Source organism: Borostomias antarcticus, assembly GCF_949987555.1.
Source record: "Borostomias antarcticus genome assembly, chromosome: 2".
NCBI classification, from domain to species: domain Eukaryota; kingdom Metazoa; phylum Chordata; class Actinopteri; order Stomiiformes; family Stomiidae; genus Borostomias; species Borostomias antarcticus.
In genome coordinates this window covers 6,760,563-6,782,076 of record NC_140235.1, presented here as the reverse complement: position 1 = coordinate 6,782,076, position 21,514 = coordinate 6,760,563, and the positions used below count along the sequence as shown (strand labels likewise).

The 21,514-nt window shown below is 43.5% G+C and overlaps 3 protein-coding genes across 3 annotated transcripts in view; 2 read left to right on the top strand and 1 right to left on the bottom strand.

The window, feature by feature from the left end:
• Nucleotides 1-9,548, bottom strand: part of slc37a1 (solute carrier family 37 member 1) — a 15,501-nt gene extending 5,953 nt beyond the window's left edge. The window contains exons 1-9 of the mRNA XM_084457934.1: nt 9,471-9,548; nt 7,868-8,136; nt 4,523-4,604; nt 3,832-3,934; nt 3,060-3,138; nt 2,199-2,334; nt 2,014-2,090; nt 1,171-1,337; nt 995-1,047 (exon numbers count right to left, since the gene is read on the bottom strand). Coding sequence (XP_084314060.1) covers nt 995-1,047; nt 1,171-1,337; nt 2,014-2,090; nt 2,199-2,334; nt 3,060-3,138; nt 3,832-3,934; nt 4,523-4,604; nt 7,868-7,923 — 753 coding nt within the window. The 5' untranslated portion in view covers nt 7,924-8,136; nt 9,471-9,548. The remainder of the gene's footprint in view (nt 1-994; nt 1,048-1,170; nt 1,338-2,013; nt 2,091-2,198; nt 2,335-3,059; nt 3,139-3,831; nt 3,935-4,522; nt 4,605-7,867; nt 8,137-9,470) is intronic.
• A 609-nt stretch (nt 9,549-10,157) lies between these two features.
• rsph1 (radial spoke head component 1) lies at nt 10,158-14,281 on the top strand (the record flags this gene model as incomplete). Its single annotated transcript, XM_084461434.1, has 8 exons — nt 10,158-10,208; nt 10,344-10,457; nt 10,925-11,030; nt 11,118-11,208; nt 11,375-11,510; nt 12,082-12,153; nt 13,014-13,128; nt 14,208-14,281. The coding sequence occupies 8 exons, from the start codon at nt 10,158-10,160 to the stop codon at nt 14,279-14,281; spliced, it is 759 nt and encodes a 252-aa protein (XP_084317560.1).
• Nucleotides 14,282-14,570: 289 nt separating this feature from the next.
• rrp1 (ribosomal RNA processing 1) lies at nt 14,571-21,311 on the top strand. The gene is made up of 16 exons (XM_084449358.1): nt 14,571-14,737; nt 15,845-15,927; nt 16,052-16,109; nt 16,246-16,331; nt 16,450-16,511; nt 16,789-16,918; nt 17,022-17,086; nt 17,204-17,418; nt 17,553-17,668; nt 17,824-17,921; nt 18,116-18,135; nt 18,257-18,397; nt 18,516-20,071; nt 20,292-20,462; nt 20,734-20,797; nt 20,969-21,311. Exons 1-16 carry the CDS (start codon nt 14,608-14,610, stop codon nt 21,160-21,162), a joined length of 3,189 nt encoding a protein of 1,062 aa, XP_084305484.1. The 5' UTR covers nt 14,571-14,607; the 3' UTR covers nt 21,163-21,311.
• The last annotated feature ends 203 nt before the right edge of the window (nt 21,312-21,514 follow it).

Here is a 21,514-nt window from a genome sequence, read left to right as displayed (position 1 = left end):
TTTCCATTGACAAGTACATTTCGATTTTTCGATCAAAAACTATGCTTGGTGTCTCAGTATAGTCTCAGACAAGTTTACTCGGGAAACCATGTACTTTCCACATCCGCAGAGAGTAGAGCTGTTTAGTAGAGCTAGATATGTCTGTATTTCAACATTCATTATAGGACTTTTGACCATACAGGTGCATGGACTTGTTTAACAACTAGCAAAATGTTGCGTCTAAGGGTCACGCCTCTCAATTCCAGATTGCCAGCATGCTATATAAAGTCAGACATTATGCCGTCTTTCTTTGGTTCATTATAAACAAACAAAGCCAGAAAATGGAGGGGTCTTCTATATGGCAATATAGTGGGATCTCTGTATAAAAACGCCTAATGAGAGGCAGGGGGCTTGATACCACAAGGGAACATGCATAATGGGTGGGGGACAACATGTTTACATGTGTATAGTACTGGGCTATATGCACAACTCCAGTACTTCCTGAAATTAGACATGCTTTTCTATTTCCTGTCTTACACTATTGGATGAAATTCAGGTGTACCTGATCATTGTGCTACAGTCAGGCACACCCGATTAATCACTTCATCCAATAGTGTAGGACAGGAAATAGAGAAGCATGTCTAATTTCAGGAAGTACTGGAGTTGTGCATATAGCCTCTTGTTCATTCATGAATCTATCATCTTTTCACATGAATGAATAAACATTTGTTCTTATCACATTTCAACACCAGATACATTTTCTTTTTTTTTTTTTTTACATAAAAAATGGTAAAAAAAAAAAACTACTCTATTAAGCTTTAAAACCAACTCTGAAATCGAGTCCCCCCTGACATGATTTCCCATGTATTCAGACAGTGGGGGTTGTACTGTACGTACATGCTGAGGTGGCACCCGGGAGAGACGCGTGTGGGAGGGGGTTTTAGACTAGCAGCCATGGGGATGTGCTCAGTTATAGCCCACGCTGGGTGTGGTTCTACAGGCTTGCTCTACTCACATTATTGCAGGGTGCCGGGTTCTGGTCATGGATGGTCTTCAGATCATTCGGGTCTGGAGAGAGAAGAACCGACACGCTCGGTGAGAACAAAATCTCAGTCTACTCCGATGAACGGACGTGTTTAGCGTTCTCCTTCTCCGCGGTCCCCACCTGACCAGCGGCAGAGTGGCGCTTACGTTCGATGAGGAACAGGAAGCAGACGAGGCCCATGAGGGCGATGATGAGGCCGGGGACGATGAAGGACATGCCCCAGTTGGACGAGACCCAGTAGCCGGCGATCAGCGAGCCCAGGATGTTCCCCACCGAGGTGTGGGAGTTCCACAGGCCCATGATCAGGCCACGCCTGACACAGGAACACAATGAGACACCTCATAACACACACACACACACACACACTCAGGCCCCGTCTGACACACAAACACAATGAGACACCTCATAACACACACAGACACACACACACACACACACACACACACACACACACACACACAGGCCCCGTCTGACACACAAACACAATGAGACATCTCATAACACACACACACACACACACTCAGGCCCTTTCTGACACACACACACAATGACAAATCATAACATAAGACAGAGAGAATGTCCGCACACTGTATGTAGCTCCCACGGTGAGTTTTAATAAATTGGGCACGTTTCGGCCAAAATGGCCTCCTTCAGGTGCAATACTGAGCATCTGAGGGGGCAGACAATCTCTCTGTCTTAAGTTCATTCATTTTTGTCGAGCACCTGTCGCACTTTGTTTGATGTGCGTGCATTCCTCTGCTGATACCTCATAACACACACACAGGCCTGTAATAGTGTCATAACATCTTGCATAAAAGATAGTCACATTCCATGTCACAACAAAGTTGGTCATAACCAGACCGCATCTATCACTTCATATCAGAGATGGTGCAAGTTGACTACAAAAAGGACCAAATTACATTCATGCAATCTAAATATTCGATATAAATCATATCTAATACAACATTGATTCGTAATGCCCTCCTCACCTGCCCTTGCCAAACCAGTTGCCGATGCAGGTGACCACACTGGGCCAGCCAGTGGTCTGCACTAAGCCATTGGCGATCTGAGACAGAGGAGAAAGACACAGAGAAACACCAGGGTAAGTACACATGAACATCAACCAACTGTGTGTGTGTGTGTATCTGTGTGTATATATTTATGCGTGTCTTACCTGTACAAAGATATAAAAGCCGAGGCTGTGGATGTTATAGATGTAGCCCAGGCCGAACAGACAGGTGAAGAGGCCACTGGTCAACATACCCACCGTCAGGTATAAACGAATGGGCAGGCGCTCGCCAATGATGCCACTGCAAGGCGCACAATGATGACTTCACATGAAGCAGCTTCAAACCTTAAAAGGCTTGCTAGTGTTAAGATTACAACCCATACAAGCCTGAATCCACAGAAACCTGCCCAATCTTTTATTCGACGTCGCTGTATTAGCAGTGAGTAAAAATCCCTGCCCATTTTAAAAATGGGACAAACACTATTATACTGTGTGTAATAATTTTGAGGGTGATAAAATAAGCAACATTCAATGTCAACACAGCAGGACAAAAATACACCACACTGACTTGGCTCAGCTTGAATGTGTTTAACCTTGCTAGGCCAGTCACAGTCAGTTAGTTGTGCAACTCATACCCTGAGAAGCACACCATGTTCACAGAATTAGGAATTTTTGTAGATTAAAATAGAGGTGGGGAAAGAGGGAGAGAGAGAGAAAGAAACAGGAGGAAAGTTATGGTGGGGGGTGGGGGGGGCAGGTTTTGTGTGCCTGGCTCACAGAGAGCGGACTCAGGGTTATCAACAACAGACAGTTGTCGCTCCCACTCAGCGCTAAAGCGTTAGCGAGCGGTGGCAGCGCGCTGATGGATATATTCAGAGCTGATTAGCAGGTGCTCTTTCCATCTGTTGCTACTGAAGGAATATTTCACAAAACTAGTAGTGATGTATGTAGCTGCTTGTGCATGTGTGTATTCTTACTGATGTACTGTAGGCTACTTAGGGATGCTAGCGTTAGCATTAGCCTTACCTGAGGTACATGCCAATAGCATAGGCACACAGGAAGGAGTAATCCATGGCTCCCAACAGCTGCTTATAGTTTCCTTTGTCTAGATATGGAGATGAGTTTGCATTAGAATGATCATTGAAACAATGTTCTCAGTCACGATCTGAATACAGGCCTGTTTTGTTGGTCTATATGATTAGGTGTGGTGTTTTAACAGTGTTTATCTACTGGTGAAAGGGTAAACGATAGGATCGTTGAGAGATATGTGTGAGTAGATGGGAAAGAGAGCAAATAGATACAAAGAGGGAGTGAGTGGGAGATGAGTGAAAGAAGGAGTGAGATGAAGAGAGGGAATAGAGAGAAAAGCCTGCAGTGTTCTTGCTTTTAACTATGCGTACATAAGATGGCCGCCAAGCGTCTCCTGCGTTCCTCTGGAGCGCTGGCTGCAGTTGGCTGTGCAGCTCCTCAGAATTTAACACGCCACAAAATACACGCTTGTCTACGCAAAAACGCTGTTAACAAGCAAGTATACCACTGGCTTAAGTGGGGGAGATAGAGGGGGAGAGAGAGAGAGACAGACAGACAGAGAGAGAGAGAGAGAGAGAGAGAGAGAGAGAGAGAGAGAGAGAGAGAGAGACAGAGAGAGAGAGACTTAGAAACACAGAGGGGGGGAGAGTGGGGGAGATAGAGAGAGAGAGGAGGGGGAGAGAAACAGAGAGAGAGAGAGACAGAGAGAGAGAGACTTAGAAACACAGAGGGGAGAGAGAGCAGTGGAGAGGGATGGAGGGGGCCTCACCAAAGGGTTTCCAGCTGCAGTCCATGTCAGGATGGAGGTTTGGCTGCTGGCCACTAGTGGCCGTGCTCTCACTGAGAGACGAGCAGTTCCTATGGAGCTCACTCTGAAAAACAAACATCAGCCATACAAGACATTTAATTGTACACACAACATAAACAAATATCAAAAACATAAAAGGATGGCTTGTATTGTATCTCCATCGGTCATTTCCAAGTTTGTACCAAGTAATTTCTTATGAGTCCCTAAATTCTTGCTATTCTTTCTTGACATGTACGCCTATGATAAATAATACAAGTCAATGGCAAATGATAAGATCAGCTTATATTGTTTGTTAAAGGGCTAGTCCTTTCATAGGTGACGGCATTCTGAGGGAATGACTGTCAGGCAGACACGTACTAAGCAGCCAGTATTCCATGAAGGTCAGGTAGATCAGGTTGCAGAAGGCACAGTGGTAGAGCGTGTAGCAGTGTGTAGTATTATGTAGTAGTGTGTGTAGTGTTAGGCAATGGCCATAATACAACTCTATGAGATGTGTGGACTATGAGGTGAGGTGTGGTGTAGAGTCCCATAGAGATAAATTAGAACAGTACACATTATCTCTATGGTGAGTCTCCTGCAGAATATGCTAGGATAGGATAGGATAGTCCTGTGTGTGTGTGCGTGTGTGTGTGTGTGTGTGTGCGCGCATTACCTTGACTATGCTAATGGGCTTTCTGGATAGGTGAAAGCTGGTGTAGAGGAGGAAGGTGAGAGCGAATGTGAGGGCTCTGTACCTGCAGGGAGAGAAGAGAACACCAGGGGGCAGTGGTGAGACTGGGAGTGGATGGAGAAATGGAAGGAGAGTGAGATGAAGATAGGCAAGGTGTAAAGAGAAAAAGAGAGAAGTAGCAAAAGACCACAGGCCTAATACCTCTCAAGTAATGTCATTTTGTCGGCCATTACTAGGATTGGCAATTTCCACGGGTATAAAACATTGGAAGTTCTGTGGCGAAAATGAATGGGGGGCTTTCTAAACATTTAACTATGGGTTAGGTAACTTGCATGTTTTGGTTGTTTTTTTTTGGGGGGGAGGGTAAAATAAATAAATAAATAAAATAATTGTGTATGAAAAAGTATAGCTTTTGACATATTTCTTACGTTTTTTGATGCTTTTATTTATTTATTAATACTTGCTTTGACTACATAATACCTTCTTAATTCAAAGGATCCCATGAGTCGCACTGAAACGGACGTTTGAGATCATCTAACTTCCGTAGTTTGATGTATTTCCGACGCAAACAAGCTATGAGGGTGGGACAAATGTTTAGAGGAATTTGATTGGAACATTGACAAGTGGACGGGTTTTAAGAACTTTAGACAGATTCGATAGAAGGATAGCGTCGATTGATGGGTAGATGTCGTGAGATTATTGGCCTAAAATCTAAGGTACCTGTTGTCGTCACTGCACTTGACATACCGTTTTCCAGGAAGTAAGAAATTATATATACTTTGATATAAGATTTATAATAGATATAAGTAATTTTTTTTGGCATACATCGTTGAATAGGTGAACACTATGACTAATTATGTGAACCAAAATGGGACAGAATGCTTTTTTCAATCCAGTGCGACTTTAATCGAGAGAGAACTGTATTCAGGTCAAAATGTCCATGTTCACAAATCCTGTTACTGAAACCACAGACCGTGATCAGGATGATCATGCAGAATCCCCACTCATTGTTTTCATAGTTTTACAGTTCTCTCATATCAGCTGGAAGTGAGTTAATTTCCAATTTTTTGTTAAATACATTGTGTCGCCTTGACTGTGTATGACATGTACTATATAAATAAAGTTGGATTTCATTTGTTTCATAGAGAAAAATGATTAGACCTGGAAATCCTTTTCATGCAAAGTGCAGAATACAAGGTCAAGCTTTAGCACTCTATGGACCTGACACCTCAACCTATTTATTTTATTTTCATGTAAGGCATCGTAAACTCATAAAACAATATAAATGAAATGCACCATGAAAAGTCACAAGAAAGACAGACGCAAGACAGACATATGTAAATATGAACTAAGGTGAGATAAGGTCTGTGAGCTTTCCTGTAACTCTCCATCAGGACTTGTGTGATTGGCAAACATCTCTGAGTACGCATGCCCAGTCTGACACACCCCAACCACAGTCTGACCTCTAACCCTATCTGACCTTTATCTTAACACACCTTACTCCCATAACGACGGCGGATTAAAGTACACACTGACTTATGACTCATGAGTGGTGAATCAGTCCATGAATCCAGATGCACTGAGGGCAGGTTAATGAGGTTAATGATGATTAGCCTGATATACACACGGATCATCAACTGTTTCCATTGACTTTTCAATGCTGGTCAGTCTTCTTCAGGCAGCTGTGTTGAGGATGTTGTGGGGCACTATACCGAATTGTGGATAACACAGACACAATCAAGGAATCCATACATAAAAACAGATTTCAGAAGTGAACACATAATTTAGAGATTTAACGGAAAGTGCGCTAAAATGTTTGAAAATGTTTTTAGTAATTCATAATATAATATGCTGAACAGAGACATGTATAAACACTGTATCCCTCGGTTTTGTCAGCGCAGTTTAATTGCATGCGGGAATGCTAAAGCAAATAAAGTGTGTTAAAAATGAAAAAAATTCTAAATCCAGAAAAAGTAAAACGGAGACATAAAATGGGGGGGGGGGTGTAATTTAGAAAATAACACATATTCTAGGGCCCCAATGTTGCAACATACTGCCCTGACAAGATGTCCACAATCCTCTCTATCTGCATCTCTTCTTGAAGATCGACATTCCTTGAGTGACAAGTGAAAGAAGTCTTTCCGTCTAGCTACTCTGTCATTATGGGATTTGTCTTGAGTGTGTGTGTGTGTGTGTGTGTGTGTGTGTGTGTGTGTGTGTGTGTGTGTGTGTGTGTGTGTGTGTGTGTGTGTGTGTGTGTGTGTGTGTGTGTGTGAGTGGGTGCCTCTGTTGCTCATGTACTTGATTATAAACTGTAGAAGACGTGTGTGCGTGAGTGACTGTTTTTCCTGTAGCTATTTCAATGTAGACCAATCTTATTATGTTTCCTGTGGTGTCTGTTACTGTACTGTACTGTCAATGTCTATGTAATGTCCACCTACGATGTCTATGTAAAATGTTGTTCGTTGTTAAATGTTGTTAAATGCTGTAAATGCAGTCCTGTGAAAATGAATTTCCCCTTGAGGGACAATAAAGTCTAATCTAATCTAATCTTCCTTCTATGAGAGAGTAAATTGGCAAGGCGCATAGCTAGCATACAGTACATAAAAAGCTCTAATTATAGAATCACTATAAAATAGACAATAGAAAAGGACATCATGGCAGAATCCAAGCTTTTATAGTAATATTCACCTCTGTATGCCTCTTAGGTTTGCCACTTCGCCTTCACCTTCAAACATGCCATTGTTGTATTGGTATTCAATTGGCTGACGTCAAGGTTATAAATCTTTGTCTCTACGCACCAGGTATGCCTTTATGCTCTGTGTTTCTCTCTGATGTTTCGGTGCTGACATGTTTTATTGCTGCTTGGAATGACAATCTTCCTGTCCTTCCTCATAAGAATAAAGACACACACACACACACAGACACAGACACACACACACACACACACACACACCGATACAGAGACACACAGCTGACACTGGCACACACAATGGCGCACACACACATACACATAATGTATGTTCATTCATGACCCAACCATGTCTAGGAACAGATATTTGCACACACAAAATGGAAAGAGCCAAAATAGACATCCATATAATTTAAAGGCAAGTAAAGCTGGTGGTGTTGAATGCTTTGTTCAGTTCAGTGGCATGTTCTGCTTCAATACTACACGCAGTGTATCCACTCTACAGTCCAGACATTCAGCACATTCAGTACTCTACTACAGATACAGGGACTGAGAATTCTTGTTCACAGCAGACAGGCAGACAGGTAGAACAAAGAGACAGACTGGCACACAGAGAGACAGAGAGTTAGACTCACCACTGGTCCCTGTTAAAGGAGACCAGGAAGCGGATGCCAGGGGGCACAGGCGCCATGTTGGGGGGACAGGGCGATGACGGGCACCGGGGTTGTCGGACGGGCAGATCTCACAACATCCAGGAGGAAGAGAACAGAGACTGATACAGTGACCTGCAGCTCATCTGGGGCCTGGAGCAGACAGGAAGCACAACCCTTGGAGACATGGCCAAGAAGCAGGAGACAGGCCCTCCCCTAATCAAACTGTTTGTTTGCTTTGTTTGTGTCTTCGCCTAAGAGAAAGAAAGGAAATACAGGGTTACACACTTTCTAAAGCCACAAGAGCCATAGCATGGCACATTTTCAGAAAACGTGATTAAACTGTATATCGTAATTTGTACATTGCACTGTATTTTGTTGCACTGTTTTTTGTGTTTGTTGCACTGTTTTTTGTGTTTTTTGTACCGTTTTGCACAGTCATGTCTTTGCACTGTCCTGTCCTGTCATCTGCATATGCCTTAACCCTAGTCAAATTCCTAGTATGTATGAACCATATACATGGCAATAAACAGATCTTGAGCTTTGAGTCTTGAAATGTGATTGTTCCCCTATAAAAGCCAGGTATGAAAACTATACATTGACGATCCGAAACACCAAGAGAGATCTATGTCACATGTGAACCCCCATCATGTCGCCTCCATGCTAAAATGCACGTTTAAAAAAAAATGCTGTACTGTAGCTCTGTGTTCAAGGCAGATATGTTTACCAGCTCCACGTAGGTAGCACATTTACATTGGCATACCCCCAGCTTAATTCTCTCGGGATCACATGTCTAGCTGAGGGCGGATGTAGGACCATGCTGAATGAACTATAAGCGTGTCATGCGGGAATCAAGTGGCAATTATCGTTGCGGGCAAGAGCACCTTTTGTGAAAGATTACATTTGCCTGGTTTTCAGTTACATCTTGTGACACAAGAACGGTAATTTTAACCCTATCGGTACCACTGACGGGTAGCTCATTTAGCCTACTTGTAGACTCAAATACAAATGGAACGAGCTTATTTGCCTTTTCCAAGTTCCAGGATCCAACCCAGACTTTTTGAACAGCCACATCACAAAACAGACGTGCCCCCCCAATATAAAGTAAGAACATATAGCTAGGACATCCCCTTCAGCAGCGAAACCTCATAGCCTACGTGGATTCTTGGACTGATTGGACATACAGCAGACTGACTTTTCCTAACACTGCAATACCTATCAATTAGATCATCACATTTTGCTCCACTTTTCTCGACAACACGTACAGCGATGGCTAGCTATTTATGTTGTAAAAATATTGACTTTGGGGACGCTATAGCATCGATGATGTGTTTTTAATCATTTGCAACAAAGTATCTCAACATTGCTCCAAAAGAAAGATTAATGGTGTGATGTGGGCAACAATGTATTTCTCTTTGTTAGGAAGAACCATTGTGTTCAATTACTAGACTGGGAGACGCAACGTTGACTCTCTGATCATCCTCGTGCGAACGGAGAGCTAGACGTACGGCATCTAACGTTATCTATTTTCGGAAAAGTACTGCGCCCATCTACTCACAGTTGTAGAGAAACACTCGGTCACACTTACCCTGTCTGAAAATAGCAGATTTCCCCAAAACGAGCTGTCTTATTTCTCAAACACAGTCGGGCAGCTATCACTTCCTTGTTCTATGAACGCTCCTCAGATCTGTCATCCAGCTGAACCACACTGGCCGCGACGCGCACCCTTCACTGCCCTCTCTGCTTCTCTGACGTCAAAGCAGAGCAGGGAACCGTCAGTGTTTGATGTTCCTGCTGTCCCTAGTAACCTGTAGTAACTAGCCTACCTACAGTAGGTACATAGCTACATGAATCGAGAAAGGAAATCATTTCTGTGTTGCCCGAAAAGCAAAGCATCAATTTTGACTATTTAAACACAGATTTTACTAGGTAAACAATCACATGATTGATATCACCTTTTCTGCCATAAGATGAATTTCAGAAATGTTCACCTTGTACAATTAGGCTACAATAGCGTATATGTGCAAAGTGAGCCCACGCCGTTACACATTGTTCATCAAAAAGTGTCACTGAAACTTCAAAAGTCAAAATGCAAATTAGCCATCCCTTTTCGCGGGTTGGTCAGGTCACTTTTTTACTTTGCATCATTGTCATGACAACCGTAAACAAATTAGGGGAATGAGTGCTACTCGTGCTGCCCGTTAACGCTAGCTAGTAAAACTTAACTAACGATTTTGATATTTAGAGAGGCTGCTATCAGTAAATATTAGGAACTATGTCGGATGTAGGATCTGAAGATTTTGATGATGATCAGGGTTACCTTGGGGTGAGTGAAATGACAAGTTGTCAGTAGAAATAACGGCTAGCTTGATTAATTAACGTTAACGATACCATCGGTTGTTAGCTAACCTAGCGAACACTTGCATGGTGAAAACTGTTGACAATGATGTCACTCACAAAGGAGTACGAGGGGGACCGGAACGAAGCTGGAGAAAGACATGGGGTCGGGAAAGCGGTGCTGCCAAACGGGGACACTTACCAGGGAATGTATGAAAATGGGAAAAGATCTGGACAGGTACTCCCCGCCTGTCCTTGAAAGAAAATGTAATTTATATGTAAAGTTTCAAGGGTTAGGTCCAACGCGCTTCAGCCAAGTCTCCAAAGTGAGGGTTTGGTGCTCTACAGTAAAGGACCATGCACAGTAGAAAGGTTTACCTGGGCACTTCAACTTGACTACCCGAAGCAAGACACTGGAGCACTCATATAGTCTACACGTTTATTGCAGAGGTAGCAAACAGGGTGACTAACGTTTCGACATCCGTCTTCTTCAGGAAATGTCGAAACGTTAGTCACCCTGTTTGCTACCTCTGCAATAAACGTGTAGACTATATGAGTGCTCCAGTGTCTTGCTTCGGGTAGTCAAGTTGAAGTGCCCAGGTAAACCTTTCTACTGTAATTTATATGTATTTTGACTAGATACAGCATGCTCGGCTTAACCAATGAAAAGCGTGATTATTTCACCATTTTACTTTTGTGTGCTAGGGGACATATAGATTCAAGAATGGTGCCAGATACACTGGAGAATATTACATGAACTTAAAGCATGGCCAGGGTATCTTCTACTACCCAGATGGATCCAAATATGAAGGTATATGAGCTATGAGGTTAATGAGCTAGCTAAGGCTACACACACATTCAAAGCAGCTAACAGCTCTCTCTGACTCCCCCCTTTCAGGAAGCTGGGTTGATGACCAACGCAAAGGTCATGGCATCTACACCTACCCCAATGGAGACACATACGATGGAGAGTGGCTACGACATCAAAGGTAACGTTTTGAGGGTAAAGGCACTTCGAAACAACATCCAAGCATCCTCCCTGACATAAGAAACCACAGAAACCAAAATATTTTCGGCAGGACTGTTTACAAGGGTACAGTGTTAGGGGACCACCATCCATAACCCATCTCTACCCCCTTCCTTTTGTTACGGTAGGCATGGACAGGGAATATACACCTACCATGACACAGGCTCCAGGTACATGGGCACATGGGTGAATGGGAAGATGGAGTCAGCGGGAGAGTTCATCCATCTGAACCACAGATACCAGGGCAACTTCCTCAACAACAATGTAAGGCAGTCCAGCAGGTTGAAAACTTGCTTCAGTGAAATAAAATTACCTGTACAAGAGTGACAGTATGTTAATGTGCTTTTACAGACATCACAGCAGCACTTTGTACACTGTATCCTCCTCATAGCTGTACTCGTGCTGTGCACTTGCATGTGTTATACACTATGTGTATGTGCTGTGTATGTGAAGTGAACCATAACTAGGGATGCACCATGGGATGTACTGATATGAACATTTTGGCCGATACCGATAACAGATATTTACCAATGTCGATATGTTCTGTATAAAAACAAGTTTCTATGATAATCAAATGTTATACATACTGAATACAACACTGTCTCTATGTCCAAAACATTTGGAAAAGCCGATAAATCACAGATTTACCTCATTGTTTCCTCTCAAAAACAACACACACAACAGCAGCTTGACAGAAATAATTATCGGCTGTTCACATCGGCCCAGTTTTGCACATCGGACCGATACCGATATATTGAAAAATGACTAACATCGGCGGATACCAATATGATTGCCGATGTATCGTGCATCCCTAACCATAACTGTCTCGTTTCAGCCCTCTGGCCAAGGGAAGTACGTGTTTGACATTGGGTGTGAGCAGCACGGAGAATACCTACAGGTAGATCAGGTAATATCCCATACCTAATTTACTGTATTTCTTTGCCAGAAATAAAGATTATGTGACATTGTGATAGATACAATATTTTTCAATTACTTCCTTCACATTGTATTCTGTTGTATGGTCTTGAAGTGTGTGAGGTGATAACAAAGACACAATTTCTCCCTTGACTAAAACTCCAGCCTGCATCTGACAAGGAGAATGTTCAAAATGGCAAAGCCCAGAAGTCCAGGTCGCCTTACCCTGGTCACCGGGGGGGAGGCTATTTCACCATAGGGGCTTCAGGAGAGGAGGTGTCACAGCAACCCCAAAAGAGTGCTGATGTGCCTTTCTTGTAGCATAGTCCACTTCCTTTGCCACTTTCCTGCATGACGACAACTTCAGTAGTTGATAGAAAGAGGACATCTACATTCTCTTAAGTGTTGGGTTTAGCTCCAAGTGCATTCAATACATGTAGACAGACAGTAGCTAATCTGCATGCTGATAATTAATGGCATTTACTTTAGTTGTGGATCCTTTGCTCATGTTACCCGTGTACTGTATGGGTAGTGTCTTATTAATAACAGACAAAAGGAGTGAGTTGTGAACTGGAGTTTTAGATGTTGTTGAGCTTGCCATGCACTAGAAATGCTTAAGAGGGAAGGCTGAGCCAGCTACAGTATCTATATCTACTGTATCTATAATCTGGGTGAAAGTTTCATCTAATACAACAGCTGCAAAAACTAGGGCATGGCATTATACTCAAAACATCACAACCTTACTGTATCTATTGGATAAAAAAATGACCAAAAAGAAAGATGTGGTGTTTAGACAGATGTGTATAAGGGTACCACGGTTTATCTGCTTTACCATCTCTACGTCGTCAACAGGACAGGGGAGATGGAGAGGAGGAGGAGGCTGTTACCACCACGGTCCTTAAGTGGAAGCCCACTGCTGTCACTGCCCTGTCGCTCTGGACACCAGCCAAGGACAGTCCATCCTCAGGTGAGCAGGGATTTCAACTGATTAGTCACAAACAGAGGGGACCGTGTGGGTTTCATAGAGACTGCTGGATTACACTAATTCGTTTTTCCATGGCTATGTTTTCGAACAGGGAAAATGATCTGCGATTAGATGCGAAATTACACGTAAAGATCTGTTCCCATTTTTTTTAATCACACAAACATGCCCGAAAACGCATATCAACCACCATTAAAGAGCATATCAAACAGGTGAATTACGAGTTTGAGCTATAGCAATCAAGGGTATCTTTTTCTTGGCTAGAAGCATAGTCTAGAATGTTGTACATTTAAAATGCAGCTGTCTAACCAACCAACAGTCACCAACAAATGTACATTTCCATCCCCGTTTGTGTTCCATGGTGAGAATTCCCGCAATTTGTCCTACGTAGGATGTTATTATAACGTACGGTTCACATGAGAATGTCATAACATGTATTGTGTATATGTTGTAGAGATGATGAATGCAGCCATTGGGATTAATTTAAACAGTTCCCTCCCAACCACCATCTCATCTTCGTGTTGCTGCATTTTTCCCCTTTATTCTTTAAAAGTGTTCTGTTCGATTTACTGCACTTTTTGTAAAAAAAAATAATAATAATCCAATATATGCAATAAATAGGTCTAGGGGAGTCATAACTATCTGTACAGAAAATATAGCCAACGGTGTAGTGCCTGTGGAGCAAATGCAGAATTTTCTTTTTATTATGAGCGAAGCCGGCCCGGCGCTGAGCCCCACCCCCTGAACGGCAAGTATGGAGTGAAAACGCCCACTTGTTTATATCTGATACGCTGCACCACAGCCTCATCTAGTGGCCGAAAAAAATCGAACTGAGCACCTTTAATGTTTTTAATCAACTTTTACCAAGACAAAAATAAGTCCATCCATTCATCCACCTTTGTCCTGAGCGCAGCGGTCGAGGCCTACACTATAACCACATTGTAGAGCGCAACACCCTTTGCGAAGAAATATGTTATGTGGAACTTATGAGAAGGAACAGAGAGAGAGAGTGTGTGTTATGGACCCCTGTAGGAGAGGTTGATGTTGTCATTTTCTATTGACAGATCTTGGGAAGACAGAGGGAGGACTGGCAGCAGAAGACAAAGGGGTCAAGCCTCCGACTCCAAACACAAACTGACCCGAACTCTCGTGACACAGTTCTTGTGGGAATCAAACACCCTTTCTTTGAATTTCACTAATAAAGATGATGTTATTATGCTCGTGTCCGTCTGAATGGTGTCAACATTAAAATACACAGAGTGGTACAAAAGTTTACCCCACACTGGAATTTTTGATGTTAGGAAAAATTAGAAGTGAAAGTTGGATGCCACCTTGTGGTTTGATTCAGAACAATGTCCGTGTATGAAATGAGGCTACTCGTCATCAATCTGCGCCGCTGGAGAACGCATGTGTTGAAAAAAGCGCAGGCTACAAGTGTGGTAGGTAAGCACACGTAGTGGGAACATGGCGCCTATACAGCAAGCACCAGAGATCCAGTTTGCTCAAAGATTGGCATCTAACGAGAAGCCAATTCGGACGAAGGCAATCAAGAAGCTCCGAAAGTTTATCAGGGCCAAGTCGCAGAGGATCGAAGGTAGGACGGACAGTTGTCGTTTGCTAGCTAACGCATGGGGAAATGGACCACCACGCTCGCCTTAACTGATAAAGCATGCCTCGGCTTTCCTGCGTACTACCCGTTTTATTACTAGTCTACGTTATTACTAGCAACCAGTGCAAATGTCATAGCTGAAACGTATAAGCTAGATATCAATTGTCTCCCATCAGATAAAATGACAAGTGGTTGTCTGAGCCGTTAACAATATTGCTATCTAGCTATATTGTAGCTGGCTAACTAAATTTCACTCCACACCCTGGTCCAGGTCGCGAGATTACTTTTTGCAGTTTAGCAAGAACACCATAGAGTTTAGGGTGAGGGTCAGGTGTAGGGTTAGGTTAAGGTTAGGAGTTAGGGTCTTCCTTAACCCTAAACTCAATGGTGTTATCGCCAGACTGGGTTGCGAAACGTGTAGACGCGTCCAGGTCAGTATACTATTCGGGGCTTTACCCGCACCCCGGTATACCGCCCTGCCAGGAACTATTCATCGCGCCATTGACCTTTGTCACTTGGTCTACAGTACCGCATCTACAGACAGTATAATTTCGTTACTCACCGAAATGAAGACAGTTTTTGAAAGATCACAGCCTTTTCTCCGATGTGGCAACAGTTGCAGCCCCCCACCTTCTATATAAAAGGCACTTTTTGCATTAAAATAGCACCATAATACTCATGTATTATGGTATCCACTAGCCTAGCTTCGCGACCCTCCTCACGTGATCTCACATGCTGCTGTCGAGAAAGATCACGTGGTCAGGGTCGCAAAGCCAGGCTTGTGGATATAAGTGGATGTGTGCTATTTAAGTGCAAAAAAGTGCTTTTATATCAGATGTGAGGGGCTACAACTGTAGCCACCTCTTTTGAAAGTGGTCTCCATTTCAGTGAGTGACAAAATAATATTGTCTGTAGATGCGGTAATGTAAATGGTGCAATGAACGGTTCCTGGCAGGGCGGTATACCGGGGTATAGCCCCGAATAGTATATGCCCCGCTCAACTAGGGAAACCATCATTCGCACTTGCTGGAGGACAATGAGAGACAACAGCCATGTGGTAACATTGTATTCACTTTTATCACCCCTTCCTAGGTGGTTTAAGCGGGGACGAGTTACTCAAACTGTGGAAGGGCCTCTTCTACTGTCTATGGATGCAGGACAAACCACTTCTTCAGGTAAGTGTTTCTATATGACCTTTAATGTTGTATGGGTGGTTGACATGGGTGGGAATGTTCAATGATACCAGTTTTCTAGATGTTGTACAGGTGTTTCACTTAACACACAATTTTCTGCCCTTAGGAGGAGCTGTCTAATCAAATTGCAGGCCTGCTGCACAGCTTCCAAAATGTTGACAGTCGTAAGTGCCATCTGCCATATTTACACGTTATCGATATTTGCGTAACTTGTGTGTCTGCACACTGTCCTGGTTTTGTTGTTCTAGCTTCCTGTATGGTGTGACACTGTCTCATAGTTGTGATTGTTTCCTCTTGAAGAGTTTCTATATCTGGAGACATTCCTGCAGACCATCAAGAGAGAGTGGACTGGCATTGACAGACACCGCATGGACAAGTTTTTCCAGGTTTGTAGTATGCCCTGAGGATCTATTTGTAAATAATGTTGTACATTTTAGACACTGTAAAATTATTGTTTATTATTTTTTGTTAATTTTATTTTTTAATCCCTTTTCTCTCTCCCAGCTGGTTCGCTTTGTGTTCAGACAGGCTTTTGAGATGCTGAAGAGAAGAGGGTGGGAGACCAGGTAATGGCTGAACCACCTTTTGTCCCCTTCACTAACTTCAGATAAGGGCATCCTGGCATTCTATTATATAGCTCGTTCTGCTGTGATAGTGTCTTTGAGCTTTTTGGGTTGTTTGATAAAACAGTGGAAACATCACTGGGTATAATTCCTGCCTCCATTCCAGTGTCATGTGAGGTGAGTTATGACATATGAGAGAGTGAGGTATATAAGACAGTCTAGATGAGAGTGTGAATTATGACACTGATGTAGTCTGAATTAATTCTCTATTCTTCCTCAGTGTGGTGGCCAAATTCTTGGAGCTTCTTACAGCCCAGGTCCTCCAGAGAACAAGCGAAGCCCCATGTGGATTGCAGTTTCACATCTTGGACCTCTACATCACTGAGCTAGCTGGTGTGGGATCAGCTCAGGTAAAATATGGCTGTAATAGCATTCAAGTGGTCTGGATTTAGTTTAAATTTGTTAAATCTTGATTGTTCTGTTGATTGATGGCTGTTTGTCTTGACCTTTCAGCTCAGTGCGGAGCAGAACCTGACATTCATTGAACCGTTCTGCAAATCGGCAGCCAAAACCAAGGAGTGAGTAAACACTGAAGAGTCGTGAAAAAAAGGGGCTATTCCTCCACTCTATAGCTGTCTCTTTGCCTTCCTCTCCTCTTACTTCCCCTCTCTCTGTCATTCTCTCCATGCGTCCAGTCGTATCCTCCTGAGAGCCATCTGCAGCAGCATCTTCAGCACCATCCTAGATCAGGCTCCCTTTGCCATCGAGGACCTGATGAAGGAGATTAAGACTTCAGGGGCGGATGATTCAGACTCAGGCCAAGCGTCTGAAGATGAAGAGAAGGAGGAAGAAGTGCAGAAGACCAAGAGGAAATTAGTTGGCAAGAAATCCCCAGGAAAGCAAATTAATGGTAGGTTTGCTAATCTGAAAAAAAAATCCCAGCTGAATGTATTGTCTTTACGTTGACTGTTGGAAGTGATATTTTACTGAATTATTTTGTTTTTCTTAGACCCTAATTTCTTTTTTTTCTTTCTATGACCTTAGGTACCAGATCAGCTGAGGAGGAGGATGAAGATGAGGAAGATGACGAGCTCCTTGATCTGGAGGATGGCTCAGACACAGAGTTACCAGATGATGAGGGAATCGGCCCCGTTCTCCAGGTGAATGTAGCTTCCGCAACCCTCGACACTTGGCATTGACCAAGTTGAATTGCAGCCATCAAAATATGTGTGCAGAATAAAAATGACTAGTTGTTCTACTAGTAAATGCTAGTATGGATCGGTACTGGTCTGAACCTGGTCTTGCTTTATTGCAGTTTGACTATGGGGCCCTGGCAGATAAGTTGCTTGGGCTCGCCAGCCGTAACAGCACCCCCAGCCTCAACAGACAGAAACTCTACAAGATCATCAAGGCGTGAGTATCATCCACTGACCACCTTCATTTCTTACAGGAGGATAAATAGATACACACATGCACACACACACTGATGAACAAATAGGCTTCACACTCATAAACACAAATCCATACACTGCTAAAGAAGAATCTGCTGATCTTATATTCTGATGTATTCTGACTGTTTTGTTCTTCTCTCCCTTGCTCTTTTGTAGAATGCGGGATCTCAGTGAAGGTACTTAACTTTTCATAAGTGAACTCTGTTCATAACTATTTCACTTTCAACCTGTCCTTGTGATTTTCACAATCTGTATTGGCTTTTCCCCACTCATTCATTCTCTCTTTCTCTTATTCAGGAGTGTTCCCACAGGACAACTACCCAGAGGAAGTCTCGACGGACGAGGATGATGAGGAGTTTGGCAGTAGGAAAAGGATAAAGAGGAGGAGAGGCCTAGGGGAAGAGGAAGAAGGGGGCCCGGATGCAAAGAAAGGCAAAGGTACCACAAACCCCCAAAATAATTATCGGAGTTTGGTGATTTGACTCAGGCTTTATATTTCATGCTGTTGAATGCCAAGTGCACGTTATCCCTGCAGCTCTGTTTAATAATTTCTTAGGGAAGAAAAGAGAGGCCTTAAAACCAGGCAAGTCGGATGCGGGCAAACCGGTAGACGACACCAGTGATGCCACCAACAAAAAGAAGAAGAAGAAAAAAAAGAAGGGGAAGATGCTGGAGAAGAGTGGAGATGTAGAGGAGCAGACCAGACAGGAAGAGGGGTCAGAGTTGAAGGCAGTGGCTGTCGTTTCAGACACTGCCTCTGCGACAGCTTTGCAAACACCAGAGTGTGAAAAAAAAGACTTTGAGAAAGTAGAGCCTTCTCTGTTAAACTCTGCAAACGTACAGACTGAAATCTCCTCCCTATCAGAAGCCACAGAGGCAGTTACTTCCATGGAGACAGAGACCCAGTCAGGAAGCCCACAGTCCACAACGATAGTTGTTGGGAGCCAATCGTCTGTGACACTCACAGAGTCAGCCAGTGAACCAGAGCCTCTGGTAACAGAGGGCAACCAGGAGGACCAATCGAAGGAGTCTGGACTGAACTCAGAGCAGTGTGAGCCTAGTGTGGAGGTTGCTAAGGCAGCAGGGGACCAACCTGCTCCTGGAACCCACAATGAAGAGGCTACCGAGGGAGCAGAGTCAGAAAGTGTCCCTGAGACCGATACAGCCACTACCACCGACACCAAGAAGGACAGGAGGAAGAGTAACAAACAGCAAGAGCTTGAGGAGAAGACTGCAGAGACGGAAGCAGAGAGTCCAGTAGCTGAGCTCACATCTGCAACTAGTGCTGAGGAACCACCAGCAGAAGGCACCACAGCCACCCCATTAAAGAAGTCTAGGAAAAAGAAGGCCAAGCAGGAAGAGACGACACAGGAAGAGGGTGCAGAAATGAAAGTTACACCTGCAGAAACGTCAGAGGAGGATGCAACACCTGCTGACAAGTCTCCAGCTGATGCCACTCCATTGAAAAAGCCAAAGGTGTCGAAGGCTGGGGAACAGGTTGCTGAGGAAGATGTAGAATCACAGTTGGGCGCAGATGCCACCGGCACAGAAGAGCAGGTCACCAAGGCAACCCCACTAAAGAAGACTAGGAGAAAGAAGGCCACGCAGGTGGAGACAAAACAGGAAGGGGGTGCAGAAATAGAAGTAACCCCTGTAGAAATATCAGAGGACACGGCACCAGATGCTACACCCGCTAATGAGTCTCCCGCTGATGACACTCCTTTGAGAAAGAAGAAAAAGCCAAAGGTTTCAAAGATCAGGGACAAGTTGGCTGAGAAGGATGTACAATCACAGTTGGACTCGGATGCCACCTGCACAGAAGAGCAGGTCGCCACGGCAACCCCAATCAAAAAGAAAAAGAAGAAGCAGAACACTCCTGCCAAGGAAGAAGAGGTTGAAAGTCAAACGCAACCAGAGGTTGAGGAGAGCTGTGAGGATGATGATCGGCCAGCTGGAAACGAGCTCCCCACTCCTCTAAAGAAGGGGAAGAAGAAGAAGAGAAAGATCCCGGTGGTGATTGAGGTAGAGGCAGAGGAACTAGAGGCAGCAGAGGAGGCTGCTCAACTCAACAGTCTGGCTGGAAGTGGTGGAAAGAAGCCTAAAATGAGCAAGGTGAGTTTTGTGGTCAGCACTTCTGATCCTGTTGTCAGGTCCTGATGCGATAACCTTGCCTATTGTGATTAACCTGACACATTATCTTACACACAATCACATGAAATTGGTGGAAGTAGATTGAGCAGCAACATCCTGAATGCCAATGTTATTTTAGCAAGTCTGTCAGCCTAAGTCTGTCAGGGTGAGGTGAAGTTGTTTGGTTATATTCCGGCCTCAGGTGCTGTCCGCTTCGATGAGCACCAAGAAGTCGCAGAAGACGTTAAAATTCAAGAAGGCCAAGGCTGGGTCAGGGAAAGACTTTATCACGTTCCAGAGCGGCGCCACTGTCCCCACACCCCTCTTTTTCAAGACTAAGGGAGGCCCCAGCACACCTCTGTCCAGCAAGAAGGTACTGAACACAGGGCTTGCTACAGGCTACCACACAGTCAATGCTACCTGTCCAGTATGTTTGACGTATTCATTCACATTTGGAAATGACAACTGACATGCATGAGCTTTTATGATAAATCCATTTTGGAGCATTAAATGGTTACAGTGGTTAATATTTCCCATCCTCATGTCAACCTTCAGCCAGATGAGTGTGTGCTTTATAAGAACTCAAGATTATAAAATTGTCAATGGAATTGTAAGCTTTGTGTGCTTGTATGGATGTCTTACAGAAGTATCAGTCAAAGTCTGAATCCAAGAAGGTTACCTTTGGCCTAAAGAACAACAAAACTGCAGGTATGAAAATTTATAAACGGCTGTATTTATGTAAGATATGTTTTCTCCTATCTGCTATAGGACTGTTGTCTCCAAATGTCCTTAGATTATTAGCTAGTTTTTGGATCTCCATTCTTGGATTTTTTCTATGATCTCTTGCAGGAAACTTAACTATTTCCTTTACATACACAGAATTCAGGAAGAATGACCGGAGCTTGCTGGTGAGCCCAGATGGGTCATCCCGGGTGCCCTTTGACCCTCAGCAGAAGCCCTTGTTTGGCGTCTTGAAGTCCCCCACATCTTCACCTATCTGCAGTACCAAGAAGGCCGCTAAGATGGTCAAGAACACCCTTAAAGGAAGGCCCACTGCTGCAGACTTCTTCTAGCCCTCATGGAGGAGACTGACTCATTGTTCTATCCTTGACTAAGAAACTTTATGATCTGTCCTACCGAGTCTGTGATCCTTTGTTGGGAAGAGATTGATATACAAAAATGGTTTTGCTATGTTTCTCCTTTTCATAGTTCCTTTGCTGTACTGTGGGTGAGCTAAGCATTTAATAAAACTTGCTCCTATTTTAGTGAACCAGATTACCTGTTCAGTCTTATAGTTTAGACACTTTCTTCATCCAGCAAAGCTGCATTATTAACATTCAGTTTGTATTTTTTAAATGTAATCTCTATGGGCTACCTTGCAGCCAAATAACATTTTTCAAAATATTGATAAACTATTTTAATTTT